This window comes from Urocitellus parryii, chromosome 5, assembly GCF_045843805.1.
Source record: "Urocitellus parryii isolate mUroPar1 chromosome 5, mUroPar1.hap1, whole genome shotgun sequence".
Classification (NCBI taxonomy): Eukaryota; Metazoa; Chordata; class Mammalia; order Rodentia; family Sciuridae; genus Urocitellus; species Urocitellus parryii.
This window is the reverse complement of record NC_135535.1, coordinates 186,245,489-186,259,780: the sequence shown is the minus strand read 5'-3', so window position 1 is coordinate 186,259,780 and position 14,292 is coordinate 186,245,489. Positions and strand designations below refer to the sequence as shown.

The 14,292-nt window shown below is 43.0% G+C and overlaps 1 protein-coding gene across 5 annotated transcripts in view; it reads right to left on the bottom strand.

Annotated features, from left to right (window-relative positions):
- The window catches only part of Sufu (SUFU negative regulator of hedgehog signaling), a 112,745-nt gene extending 100,756 nt beyond the window's left edge, over positions 1 to 11,989 (bottom strand). For all 5 annotated transcript variants that reach the window (XR_003301877.2, XR_013343596.1, XR_003301878.2 and 2 more), the window contains exons 1-2: positions 11,650 to 11,989; positions 7,211 to 7,345 (exon numbers count right to left, since the gene is read on the bottom strand). Coding sequence is in view for 2 of the 5 variants with exons in the window: in XM_026401172.2 (XP_026256957.1) it covers positions 7,211 to 7,345; positions 11,650 to 11,831 (317 nt within the window). In the remaining 3 variants the exon portion in view is untranslated. The remainder of the gene's footprint in view (positions 1 to 7,210; positions 7,346 to 11,649) is intronic.
- Positions 11,990 to 14,292: the final 2,303 nt, after the last annotated feature.

The window sequence follows — 14,292 nt, the reverse complement described above, 5'->3', positions numbered from 1 at the left end:
TGCCTCAGCCACCACAATCATTGGGATTACATAAGTGTGCCACAGAGCCTAGCCACAGCTCATAATCAGTTTGCTCTTCACCCTTCCTAGGGTTACCAGGACCTCTTTCCTGAGCAAGAAAAAATGCAAACCTTCTGGCCTTTCTATGCTGTGAAAAAAAAAGAAAGATCCTACTAGGAGGATGCTATTAACTGAGTAAAATGGAAAGGCAACATGGTATTGTAACTAAGAAACCTTGCTTTGGGATCACCAGACCTGGCTTTTTATTTACTAGCTGTACAACAGCTTCTCTGAATTGATCTATCTATAGGCAAGAGGTAATAAGAATTTCCCATGTAAGAATTATTATGAGGAAACATAAAATGATATATATAGAGAGAATTTAGCACTAATTGGGTATAGTGGGTATACCTCGCGGTATACTCCACAACTTGGGAAGTCTGAGGCAGGATGATTGAAAGTTTGAAGTCAGGGCTGAGGATGTGGCTCAAGTGGTAGCGCGCTTGCCTGCCATGCATGCGACCCGGGTTCGATCCTCAGCACCACATACCAACAAAGATGTTGTGTCCGCCGAGAACTAAAAAATAAATATTAAAAAAAAAAAATTCTAAAAAAAAAAGAAAGTTTGAGGTCAGCCTCAGTAACTTGGTGAGACCCCATGAACTTAGACTCTATCTCTAAATAAAATATAAAAAAAGGGCTGGGGGTGTGGCTCAGTGGTGAAGTACCCTGGGTTCAATCTCCAATGCCAAAAAAATAGAAAATAAATTTAAAAACAAGGCTGGGGATATAGCTCAGTTGTAGAGCACCCCTGGGTTTAACCTGCAGTACAACTAAAAAAAAAAAAAAAGAGCCTGGATGATAGCAAAAACCTATTTGGAAAGAAAAAAAAAAAAAAGGCATGCTTATATTATTAAAGAAAAACAATGGGGCTAGGATTATGGCTCAGTGGTAGAGCACTTGCATAGCATGTGTGAGGCACTGTGTTCAGTCCTCAGCACTACATAAAAATTAAAAAAATAAATACATGTCCAGGGCTGGAGATGTGGCTCAAGCGGTAGCGCGCTCGCCTGGCATGCCTGCGGCCCAGGTTCGATCCTCAGCACCACATACAAACAAAGATGTTGTGTCTGCCGAAAACTAAAAAATAAATATTAAAAAATTCTCTCTCTCTCAAAAAAAAAAGGTACATGTCCATCTACAACTAAAAAAAATTAAATGTTAAAAAAAAAAAGAAAGAAAATCAATGTCCCATTCCTTTCTATCTCCCAATCACAAGAGATAACACAGAACAGTGGGGATTTGAGGAAAACCTATTTTGATCTGAACTTCTCATTAATCAGCCTATGTCCTTTGGCAAGCTACTATACTTTTCTCAAGTGTACAATTAAGGAAGATACACGAGATCAATGTTTCCAAAGTGTGGAACTTGTCTATGACAACAAATAATACTTAGATCAATTTACAAAGTAAAAAGTTCCCTTTTCAGTTGTCTTTCAATTTTTCTGATCCTATGGAGGGGATCTCTATTTGGTGTCCAAATATCTTTTCTTTTGCGGGGGTAGGTACCAGGGATTAAACTTGGGGGCACTTGACCACTGAGCCACTTTACCAGCCTATTTTGTATTTTATTTAGAGACAGGGTCTCACTGAGTTGTTTAACACCTTGTTTTTGCTGAGGTTGCTTTTGAACTCGCAATCCTCCTGCCTCAGCCTCCTGAGCCACTGGGATTACAGGCGTGCACCACTGTACTATGGTGCACCAGCTAGAATGTCTTTTTTTAAAAATATTATTATTATATTTTTTAGATGTAGGTGGACACAACACCTTTGTTTTATTTTTATGTGTTGCTAAGGATTGAACCCAGGGCCTCACGCATGCTAGGCGAGTGCTCCACCTCTGAGCCACAACCCCAGCCCTAGAATGTCTTTTTAACACCTTTCCCATACTTGCTAATCTCTTGAATAAACAGAAATCTGGCTTAGAACCTTCTGTAACAGGCAGAATTAAGCTATGATTTAAAAATGTTGCTTTGTTTTCATTGTGTTTATTTCTATAATTACCTTAAATTACAGGAAGTGATATTAATTTTCACACAGGGTAGCAATTTAACTTTATTTATTTTTGATACCAGGAATTGAACCCAGGGGTGCTTGTCAACTGAGCCACATCCCCAGCTCCTCATATTTTTTACTTTGAGATAGGGCCTCACTAAGTCACTGAGGCTGGCCTCAACTTGTGATCCTCCTGCATTACTGGGATTATAGGCGTGCGCTACCACATCCAGCACAATTTAACTTTTAAAAGTCTGAGGGGCTGGCACTGTAGCTCAGTGGTAGAGCACTTGCCTAGCACATATGAGGCCCTGGTACCACATAAAAATAAATAAATAAAATAAAGATATTATGTCCACCTATAGCCCCAGCCCCAATTTTTTTTTTTAAAAAAAAGGTATATCTGGTAAAAATGAATCCTCATATTATGTATAATTACAATGTACTAATGGAAAATATGGAAAAAGTAAAAAATTTTTTAAAAAGAGGTATATTTATGTCAGTTTAAAAAAAAAAATGGCTAGGTGTGGTGAGGCATCCCTGTAAACCCAGCAACTTGGGAGGCTGAGGCAAGAGAACTGCAAGTTTGAGGCCAACCTGGACAACTTAGCTAGAACCTGTCTCAAAATAAAATTTAAAAAAAAAAAATGTTTTTAAAGGGTTGAGAATTGGGCTAGGGATATGGCTCCTTTAGTAGAGTGCTTGCCTCGCATGCACAAGGTCCTGGGTTCAATCCCCAGCACCACAAAAACAAACAAACAAATAAATAAATAGATAGCTGAGGATATAGCTCAGTGGTAGCACTCCTGGGTTCAATTCCCACTACTGCAATAATAAATAAATAAAAGTGAAAATATATTTATATCAGTTAAAAAAAAAAAAAAAAAAAAAAAGGAGGGCTGGGGATGTGGCTCAAGCGGTAGCGGGCTCGCCTGGCATGCATGCGGCCCGGGTTCGATCCTCAACACCACATACCAACAAAGATGTTGTGTCTGCCGAGAACTAAAATAAATAAATAAATAAATATTAAAAAAAAAAAAGGAGAGAACAATTTAAAAGCAGCATAAAAAGTAACAGGTAGCAAAACTGTGATGGTGGCACTAGAATTTTTGAAAACAGGTAGATTTTGCAGTCCTAACAATATTGGTACCCTGAAAGGAAAGGCTGCAGATCACATTCCAGGCCTTCCTGCAAGGTTCTTCTTCTACCTCTACCATGAAGCCTCTTCCAACACAGTGGCCTGATTAAAAGTCACTCCCTCCACTGTGCTCCCAGATCCAAGTTCTACACCTGTGAATTTAAGCATTTATTAATAGCCATCTCTTTATATTTCCCTCTCCTCTAGAATGTGAGCACCTTGAGACAGGAGTTATATCTTGCTATTTTATCCACAAGACATCTTTTATGATGCTCTTTGTCTGACACAAAATAGGTGCTTGATGAATATTTGCTGAAAAAATGACCTAACACTTCCCCCCCAACATTTTTTTGTTGTTGTTGTTGTTGTTGTTAAATGAGAAAACAAAAGACAATGGAAGAAGAACGTTGTCAGAGATCCTGATGTCATAACTCCAATCCAGCACCTCTTATCCCCTACACTGGGTAGCAGAATACCTTTCTGACCTTAGCTTCAAGTACTATATTAAATGAGAATTCAGTATCTTTTTTTTTTTTTTGATACTGGGGTTTGAAAACAGAGGCACTTTCCCACAAAAATTACACCCCAGTCCTTTTTTTATTCTTTATTTTGAGACAGCGTATAGCTAAATTGCTCAGGCTGGTCTTAAATTTGGGATTCTTCTGCCTCAGCCTTCCAAATCTCTGAGATTAGAGGTGTTCATCACCATGCCTGGCTTCATTAACCCACTTTAAAGAGATCACGTCACATGCAGTGTTTGGAAAAGCAAATAAGTCTTCAAGAAATTTAGCATTTTCAAGAAGAAACCAGTCATACCAGCACGAGGCAATTATAAAGACACTTTTGACAGCATAGAACGGAACTAGGTAAATATCTGAGGACATTCCTTCCATTTCCTTCTAATGGCAGATGTAATGCTAAAAAATACTAGGCTTGAAAAATAGAGCTCACTCTTGTCATAAATGACATACGCATATCAGAGCACTTCATCATAAGGAAATTATATACATCTAAGGGAGTAGTATTAAAATAGGAAAAACAGTAAGGAAGAACCTATTTCAAATTCAGAGGTTGCCCCTACCAAAATATGGACATTTCTCTATTACATTTAGTATGTTTTAGGGGACTTAGGCAAGTACCTAATAAGCAAGTAGACTGGAAGAATCTTTAAGCTATATAGGAAATAGTATTCTAACTAGAATAAATCTGTCAACAAAAGGTACAGGCGCTGGATGCAGTGGCCCATGCCTGTAATCTCAGCAGCTTGGGAGGCTGAGAAAGGAGGATCGAAAGTTCAAAGCCAGCCTCAGCAAAAGCAAATCACTAAGTAACTAAGTGAGACTCTGTCTCTAAATAAAATACAAAATAGGGCTGGGTATGTGGTTCCATGGTTAAGTGCCCCTGAGTTCAATCCCCAGTACCAAAAAAAAAAAAAAGGTACAGGCCAGCTACACTAAATAAGTCTCTGGGGTTCTTATTAAAAATAGAAATTAGGGCTGGGGATGTGGCTCAAGCGGTAGCGCGCTCGCCTGGCATGCGTGCGGCCCGGGTTCGATCCTCAGCACCACATACCAACAAAGATGTTGTGTCCGCCGAGAACTAAAAAATAAATATTAAAAATTCTCTCTCTCTCTCTCTCCCCTCTCTCACTCTCTCTTTAAAAAAAAAAATAGAAATTAAAATCCAGCATGGTTTCTTTATTCACCACACCTATTTACTATTCTATCTCCATTATTAATTCTGTAATGCAGGGTTCCCATTCGGGGATGATCAAGTCCCTGTTCCCAAAGCCTTTTGCTGATACTACAAAGGATCCATTGGAAGGCTGAAAAGGTAGACCCAGATGTTGCTCCCAACATGTAATCAGTAGGAGATGAGGCCTGGGCCTCTGAGCTTAATAACAGGGTTAGGCCTATAGTCAGAGTTGGTATAGCCCAGTGGTTATAAGCTCAGACTTTGAAAGAGAGTCAGTTTCTCCATCTATAAGAGGGAGACAATAGCCAGATACAGTAAAACATGCTTGCAATCCCAGCAAATTGGGAGGCTAAGGCAGGAGGATAACAAGTTTGAGGGCAGCTCAGCAATTTGGTAAGATACTATCTCAAAATTAAAAAATAAAAATAAAAAAGGTTGGGATGTGGCTTAGTGGTAAAGTACCCCTGGGTTCAATCCTCAATACTAGGGGTAGTGGCAGCGGGAAGAGTATATGGACTCTCAGGGCTAGGAAAGTAGCTCAGTGGTCACACACTTACCTACCAAGACCATGGGTTTGATCCCCAGCTTCACAGAAAAAAAAGAAAGAAAGAAAGAAAAAGAAAAAACAAGATATGGATTCTAGAGCAAGACTGCCTACATTCAAGTCCTGGCTCTTCCAGTTAAAAGAACTTCTTTGTGTCTCAGTTTCTTTATGTGCAAACCATCTATCAGTTTTATAGTGTTAATGTGAAAATTAAATTCAAGGGCTGGGGATGTGGCCCAAGCGGTAGCGCGCTCGCCTGGCATGCGTGCGGCCCGGGTTCGATCCTCAGCACCACATACAAACAAAGATGTTGTGTCCGCAGAAAACTAAAAAATAAATATTAAAAAATTCTCTCAAAAAAAAAGAGAAGGCAGTGCCATTTGAGTACTGCAACATTGTAACGATCTTACAGTTTGGCTGCTAAGTCCTCTATTCCTTGAAAATTAAATTCAATAGTAACATATAAAGTCACTAGAAGAATAGCTAGCCCCTAATCACTGTACTTAATAAATGTTATCTTTTTTTTTTTTATTACTGAGGATTGAACCCAGTAGCCACCATTGAGCTTTTTTTATTTTTGTTTTTTTATCTTGAGAGATGGTGTCACTAAATTGCCCAGGCTGGCCTTGAACCTACAATCTTCCTGCATAATCCTCCAAAGTGAAGGATTACAGGTGTGTGCCACTACACCTGACTGTATTGTTACTTTTTATAATGATTCCAATTATAGCTGTTATTTTAGAGAACTTAATACTAATTTGATTATATTTAACTTGGAATTAAAATGAAATGTGTTTGCTTTCTCTAAACACAAATTAGTTGATTATAAAGGGAAAGAAGGGTGGTAGGTACAATGTAAAAGTGTGCAAGGCAGCAACTGGAAACAGACCAGGAGAAAACACATGTTGTGGATAATCCAAGCACAGATTATGAAAATATAAGGGAAGTAGGTAAAGCTGGGTGCTACGGCACACATTTATAGTCCCAACTTCTTAGAAAGCTAAAGTGGGACAATCCCTTGAACCCACAAGCTGGAGGCCATCCTGAATAAACAAAGCAAGACCTTGTCTCAAAACAAAACAAAAAGGGCTGGGGATGTGGCTCAAGTGGTAGCGCGCCTGCCTGGCATGCGTGCGGCCCGGGTTCGATCCTCAGCACCACATACCAACAAAGATGTTGTGTCCGCCGAGAACTAAAAAATAAATATTAAAAATTCTCTCTCTCTCCTCTCTCACTCTCTCTTTAAAAAAAAAAAAACAAAACAAAAAAACACAGAAAACAAATAAATAAATACATGAAGTAAATAAGATGGATAAAGGGATAGATAAATATATTTGTAAAAAAGCAAACACAGTAAAAGATTAATGGTGGAATCTGGATTGTGGCTATATGAGTGCTTATTGCAAAATCCAATTTTGCTTTGTGTTTAAAATTTTTCATATTAAGCTCGTCAGGGTGGGAGAAAACAGAGGCATCAGCCCAAGTTTTGAGTCAGAGCCACGCTGCCTATCCTCAAAGCTCAAACTCTATAGAAACTTGGAAAAACCTAATGGTTTTGGAACTCTTGCTCATCATCAATACTTTCCTACATCAGAGGAGCAGTGCTCAGGTGCTAGCCTATACCACCACAGCACAAATAGATATAAGCAGAGAAGTGCCTCCTGAGAAGTGTCAACCTCACAGGATTGACATTATCACCCCTACTCAGGAAAACCTCAGAAATAAGGCTCAAGGATAAGGAATGGCAGGTGGAGGGTAGACTGATGGGATACACTCACTCATGGACTCTGTTGTCACCATAGAGATCACTCAGGCCAAAGCTGATGTAGTGCCAATGCTCAGGAATGTTGGCAGAAGGGCTCCCCATGTTCCTGTACATGCTAACATAGTCCAAGGGGTCTGGGCCACCCAACCTGAAAAAGACAAAAGACAGGGGTGTCATTATGATCCTGGAAACCAGACAATGTCAAACTGAGGGGCTCTGCTTTGCAACTCAAAGGCCCCATCCTAGAGGAATCTGGGACAAAAGATAACTAAGGGGAGGCTACACCTCTCTGAGGATGAGACCAAGGGATAAGCAGCTGAGGCTGCCCAATTCCCCATGTACAAGAAGCTCCATTCTCTTACCTCCAACAGGCAGGGCCTCTTTTAGAAATAAAACAGACTGGGTGGTTGCCCATTTTGTTTTCTCCTGTTTCAAATTACTGATCCCAAATGGGATTGGCAGGGATTAACTCTTCTTCTATGGTGCCTGTAAACATGCCAAGCTTCAAGGCAAGAGGTACATCAGTCAATCAATTGGCCTCTGTTGAATGACCATCCGGAGCATCCCCAATGGGCATTGTTCCTGGAAGCAGAGGCTCTGCTCCAGTCCTGCCTCTTAGACAGCTAATTCCTGAAAGACTATATTGTGCCCTATGTTAATTACAGTTTGTTCTAAACAAACCAAAAGCCTCTAGTCCAAGCACACCCTGCCCTGCACCCCATAGACCAAAGCTGGTCTTTTATCATTGTAAGTGACAAAGGCCAAACTTAGGCTAGCGAAGCTCTGCACAGAGCACTGCAGAAGAAGCAGGCTGAGCCCTGTGAGTGCCTGCATCCCGATAATCCCAGGAGACTGCTGCCTCAAAGAGAGAGCTGGGACATTAAATGACTTGGGGCCCTGAGGACCACATTAAATTTCTCTCACAATTTCAACAGAGAAGTAATTGAGGAAGAGATTCAGTCATTATTTCACTCTGAGAATTTAATTCAATAAAGGTTCCCTTTAGTAGCATAATTAGTGCTTTAAAAAAAAAATCTTCAGAATGGACAGGGACACTTGGTAGACTTGAAAAACTGACTAAATGGAAACCATCAGCAGAAGGAAGTCTGCATTTAGCCACAAATGCTGCTTTTAAGCTGCCTCAAATACCTGACCATGGGGGGGAGGGGGAGCTGGGGTTGTGGCTCAGTGGTAGAGCGCTCCCCTAGCATGGGCGAGGCCCTGGGTTCAATCCTCAGCACCACATAAAAATAAACAAATTAATTAAAGATATTGTATCCAACTACAACTAAAAAATAGATATTTAAAAAAAATACCTGACCATCCCATGGGCTGCAAAAACTTGCTGGCTCCTGGGACTCTGATAGAGTGTACTCTGCAGGTGTATTAGTTGAAGGGAAACTAATGACCAAACAGAAGACACAGGCAGGTAATTCCACTATGGGTGCCAGTACTTTGCAATTTTACACTATTTAAAACCAGTAGGTTGGGCTGAGGATGTAGTTCAGTAGTACAGCCCTGAGTTCAACACCCAGTAGCATGCACACACGCGCACACACACACAGTAGGTACTGTTTTATCCTCTTTGTCAGGATATAATTTGCCTTTGTAGAAATCCTCATTTTTTCTGCTAAGAAAGATGTTATTTATAGAACTTATAAGAAAGTTATTGCGAATAGCTTAGAATCTCAACTGAATGAGTTAGGAAAAGGGAAAAATCTTCCCTTTTCCTAACTCATTCAGTTAGGATTTCATGTGACTAATTCCATGACTGGGTTTAGAAAAGTTTGCAGGGGGAAGGAAGAAAGAAAAGGGTAGATATCTCTGGAAGAACCCCATTACAGCTGCAGAACCCCAGAACAGATGGAGGTGACTACAAGTCCCACATCTGCTCTAGTTTCTTGCTGCAAATTCCCATTGGTGCCCCTCCTACAGCCTAGGACCATCCAGCAACAAGCAGTGAAACTGTGTTCACTATTCCCTGATCCAACTGCCACACCACTGCAGTACTCCTGCCCACCAAGTTTCCCAGGAGGATGTCACATTAAGAAAAAGTTTACTAAGAGTCAAAGAATGACCAAGTACCCAACAAAGTTAGCCCCTATCGCCAAGCTATGAGTGTTCTATTCTAATACTCAGACTCAGGTGAGTATGTGGAAAACAATCAATTTTGCACTTGGAAACAGATATTATCCAGGGGCCCAGAGTATTCTTCACCTTAATTCCTCAAACATCTGACTTTTCTCCACAAGGCAGTTGCAAGATTGGCATGGAGCCAGGGCATAGGCTCTGCCTTTCTGCTTTGATACTTGCTAATCAAAGTCTCAGTTTTTAACCAAAATGTCCCTGTTGGTCAGGGACCACTTCCAAAGAGCCACCCCTTTACTGTAAAAATCATTCCAAGGCACCCTGGGCCATAGCCAGACCCAGGCAGCCTGGGTCAGTCATCCACCTACAAGAGCTAAAGAGGATGATGTGAAATATAAGGGATATGAATTAATTTCAGTATCTTAATTTTGTAAATTCCACCCCTCCCCCCTGAATCTTAGAAAGAACCACACACTGAACTATTCTCAGATTTTTCTGCATCTAGGTGGAATTTCTAATTTCACAAAGTGCTACACAATCCCCCTTATTTGAAATTGCATGCTGACCCATCTCTAAAGATGGCCTGGCTAAAAAGCTTGCTGCAGGAATTAAAAATGCTGCTGTATTAGTAATACTAACTGTTCTTAGTTCTTTGCATGGTGCTTCAATATCTTTTACACACAACTCTAACCCTGATGACCACTTAGGGACATAAAAACAGTTGCCCTGTGTAGGGATTTCCCACTCTCAAATGAGACCCGAACGAAAAACATGCAGAGCCAGCCCTGTCTCATGACACAGACAAGTTCATCACAACACAGTTAGATACAGAGGTGCAATTAGAACAGGTGATTAAGTGAGCAAGAGCTACTTTCCATTCAGAAGCACTCTTCAAAAACTCCTCTCACCTAAAGAACAGTTTGCCAGAGAGAACTGGTCTTCCCGCCACACTTCCTCTGGGCTACCAGGACAGAAAAGGGTGCTCCCTATGGCTCCTCCTTAGCAGGTGGCTGATTTCCAGGCCCTTCACATTGTCAGCCTTCTCCACATTCTCTCTGATGGCCTGAGCCCTGTACAGCCTAATGACTGTCATCTCCAGAGGCAATAAGAGGTGGTCATGCAGAAGACTCAGTCCTAAAAGGAGAGGTAGCCAACAAAGACATTCACTTCTCCCATCAGGTCTACTCTCTGCCTTCAGCCAAGAAGCTGCCTGAAAGACCTTTAGTACCCCCTGAAAGAGGACTTTTAAAACAGTGTCTGCATGAATGTGGTCTTGGACAGATTCAACCAGTCCTCAGTCAACTTTTCGTCCACAAAGACCAGAGGACAGGCTGTTTTTCACAGTCTTCATAACACCTGTTTTGTCTGAAGGCTGAAGTAAAAACAGATTGCAAACAATGGTAAACTACCCCAAGAGCAGCCCATCAGCAAAATGGCCCTTAACAGAGTGACTTGAAGGTTACCCGGGGCTTCCCAGTGAAACTGCTGCCTCAGTTCTAAAGCTGTGGAGAAAAAGCTCCGTTTAATGTCCCGAGGCACTTCTTTCTTCCCTGCCCACAAGCCAGGTCTCTCCATTATTTACTTCCCACTGGAAATGGGAAGCTGAGGTTCCTTCAATCCTGAGTTAAACCCTGGCTCTCTGCTCCTGATATTAACTAACATCTAAAAGCAAAGGAGCTACAAAGCCAAAAGGAAGTTCTGCAGAGAGAAAGAGAACTGTGCAGAGTAAGCAAAAAGTTTATCAGGAAGAGTTGCTCCATCAAACTCAAAAGCAACAGCTTTGCATTGATAGACTCCGGAGTTCATCCCGAAGGTATCAAAAGGAGACCTCCTCTTCATCTCCTTACAAGAACAGCGCTCTCATCTTGCTCGGCTTGTAACCCAAAGACAGTCCCAGAACCCCCAGACTCGCTCCTAGCCCATGCAGTGTGAGCTTCTCCAGCCTCCCTCCTCCAGAGCCCTCTAATATGCTCCCCAGGCCCCGCCTCGCCTCCCCCATCCCACTTCAGCCGCCCCCCTTGGCTTCCCCTCGCCCACTAATGACCCCCTAAAGGTGCCCCCTCCTTTCACCACGTTTACAATTCCCTCTCATACCGTTCCCCCTCTGCTCCAACACACACCCTCCGGTCTCACTCTGTTCTCTTAATCTCGGTTAACCCTTCTCTACCCACAGGTTCCGTTAACCCCTTTGTCCCCATTCCTAACTTCGGCCTTAACTCATTCTCTCGCAGCAGGAAGCCCTCCTTCCAAGTGCCTTAACCATTCACCTCCCCTCCACCTCCTCCCACTCCCGCAAATTACTTCGCTCCCGGCGCTCTAAGCCTTCCCAGCCCGCCACTGTCCTCCCCGCGGCCCTGGGCATACCAGTACTTGACGATAGCGGTAACCTGGAGGGGGTTCGGCTGGTCAGGGTAAAGGCGGCGGCACTCTCCGTAGATGGCGTGCAGTCCCGGGGGGAAGAGCGAGGCGAAGGCCGGAGGGGCAGTAGGGCCAGGGGCCGGGGGCGCGGTGGGGCCGGGGGCGCCGCTAGGCCGCAGCTCCGCCATCTGGGTGCGTAGGGCACTGTGGAAACCTGGGAGGGCGGAGGAGGGCGAGCGTACTGACCGGCCAGAGGGCTGACTCGGTGGGTGCGACTCCCGGTGGCGCCGGGGGCTGCAGCGAGGTCTAGCTCTGCGCCTGCGCACCGTGCACTGTCCGCCCAAGCCGTCGCCGCCTCGGAGTCTGCCAGAGGGTGCCTCGGGGCCGCAGGGAGCTCGAGGGGGCGGGGCGCGGCGCGCCCTGTCCTGGCACCTATTGGCTAATGTTTTTGCCAATCACAGGTGGGGAAGGCGTGAATTGACAACAAGCTCCGCCTCCCTATCCCTGTATCCCAAGGCTCTTGGTCTCCCCCTAGTGTTAGGAGGAACCCTGGTTTAAATAGGGATGAAGCATCTTTTACAAGTGCTAGGGTCCCACGAAAGCACTGGGAAATGCTTCGACAAAGTGCTTGTCACTGTTTTGCTGACATGCCTGCTGACAATTTAAACACAAATCTAAAATGGATTGGTGCATTCGTTCATTTGGCATTAGTGTTAACAGATTTTTTTTCCCAATGCTGGGGATCATACCTAGGGCCTCCCTGGCCTTGGCTTGTTATAGATTGTAAAGCTTAATATTCACTAGTGCTACTGATAAAAGAACCCCTGCAACTTGAAAGGAAGAATAATCCAGAGAAAAATGAAGTAGGCTCTTTTGAAAACATTGGACACATAACTTCTTTTCACCTCCATTTTCTCACCCATCAGGGTCAATCCAACTCATAAAAATTAAAGAGATATTGGTGCAGTTCCCAAACCCTTAGACGATGTTTTAGTCATCCTACCAGTAGTTTCAAATGCAAGCCCTAGCTGGGCGTGCTGGTGGTGCACCCTGAAATTCCTGCGACTCCAGAAGACTGAGGCATGGAGGATCACAAGTTCAAAGCCAGCCTCAACAATTTGCCTTAAGGTCTACTTAAAAGACCCTGTTTCAAAATTTAAAAATAAGTGGCTAGGGCTGTGGCTCAGCAGTAGCACGCTTGCCTGGCATGTGTGAGTCAATTCTCAGCTCCACATATAAACAAAGATCTCTCAACAACTAAAAATTTCTAAAAAGTTTTTAAAATACATAAATGAAAAATGGCTGGGGAATGTGGCTCAGTGATTAAGCGCCCTCTACTTTCAATCCCTGGTACCAAAAAAAAAAAAAAAAAAAAAAGACAAAACACATAAAAATCGAACCCCATGACATATGCCTGTAAACCCAGCCGCTGGGGAGGAGAAGGCAGAAAGATCACAAGTTCAAAGCCAACCTCAACAACTTAGAGAGGCCCTGTCTCAAAAAATAAAAAAAAGGCTGGGGATGTGCTTCAGTGGTTTAGTGCCCCTTAGTTCAATCCCTGGTACCAAAGCAAAACAACAACTCAGACAATGTTTGCCTGTTACAAAGTGTACCCCTATTCAGGAAGAAGTGTGAAAAGAAGTGACAATGTATAATGTTCTTTTTTCTTTTTCTTTTTTCTTATGCCCTATATTTTTCTTTGTTTTAGGAATATTTTTTTTCCTCCGTGTATGTTTGTTTGCTAGAATTTCCTTTGAGTGTAAGATACTAGTATTGTAGGGACAAACGAGGCAAGGCACCGAAGATAGCAGGAAACAGTTTTATTTGGCTGCAGCCAGGTTCAGAGGGTACAGCCTTTGCTATAATCAATCAATCCCCTGAACCCCGAGTTCAGGGAGTTTCAGAGTTTTATACCCAGTGTGTAAGGGGAGGGGCTCAGAAGTAGTTCACATAAAAGCAGCTTTTGCTTTCACTGTTCTGGGCAAGTTAACTCTTCAAGGACAATACCTGAGAAGGGGAGAGCTTTATCTCCCCTTTCTTTCCTCCCTCTGCCAGCTGTTACCATGGGCCCATTTGTAACTTATCTTAAAAATGTAGACATCTCTGTGAAGCCCAGCTCAAGGCCAGAGGTCTTGTTTGCATATTTCTTTAAAGTACTATACTGGATACATTTGTGAAAACTAGTAAGGGGGTGACCAGCACCTGGAGTGCTGGTATCTTCTCCGCCAGTGGCCAAGTAAACAGGGTGACACGAAAATAGGAAGTTTATCTACAATGGACTCTTTTGCTGACAGTCCTAAAATTAGCCATGGTGAAGAGGGCTTTTCTGTGGAGAAAGGGGGTGCCACTTCACTAGGAGATGTTATATACTTATAGACCCAAATAAAAATATAGAAACCTAAAATTGTCCAAAAGAAGGGATGAGGAGCAGGGAGTGGGAGCCCGTTATCCCACCGACTCCGGAGTCTGAGGCTGGAGAATCACAAATTCGAGGCCAGGCTCAGCAACTTAGTGAGGCACTAAGCAACTTAGGGAAAGCCTGTCTCAAAAAGCTGGGGACGGCCTGGGGATATAGCTCAGTTGATAGAGAGCTTGCCTTGCATGCACAGGCCCTGGGTTCAGTCTCCAGCGCACACACACACACACACA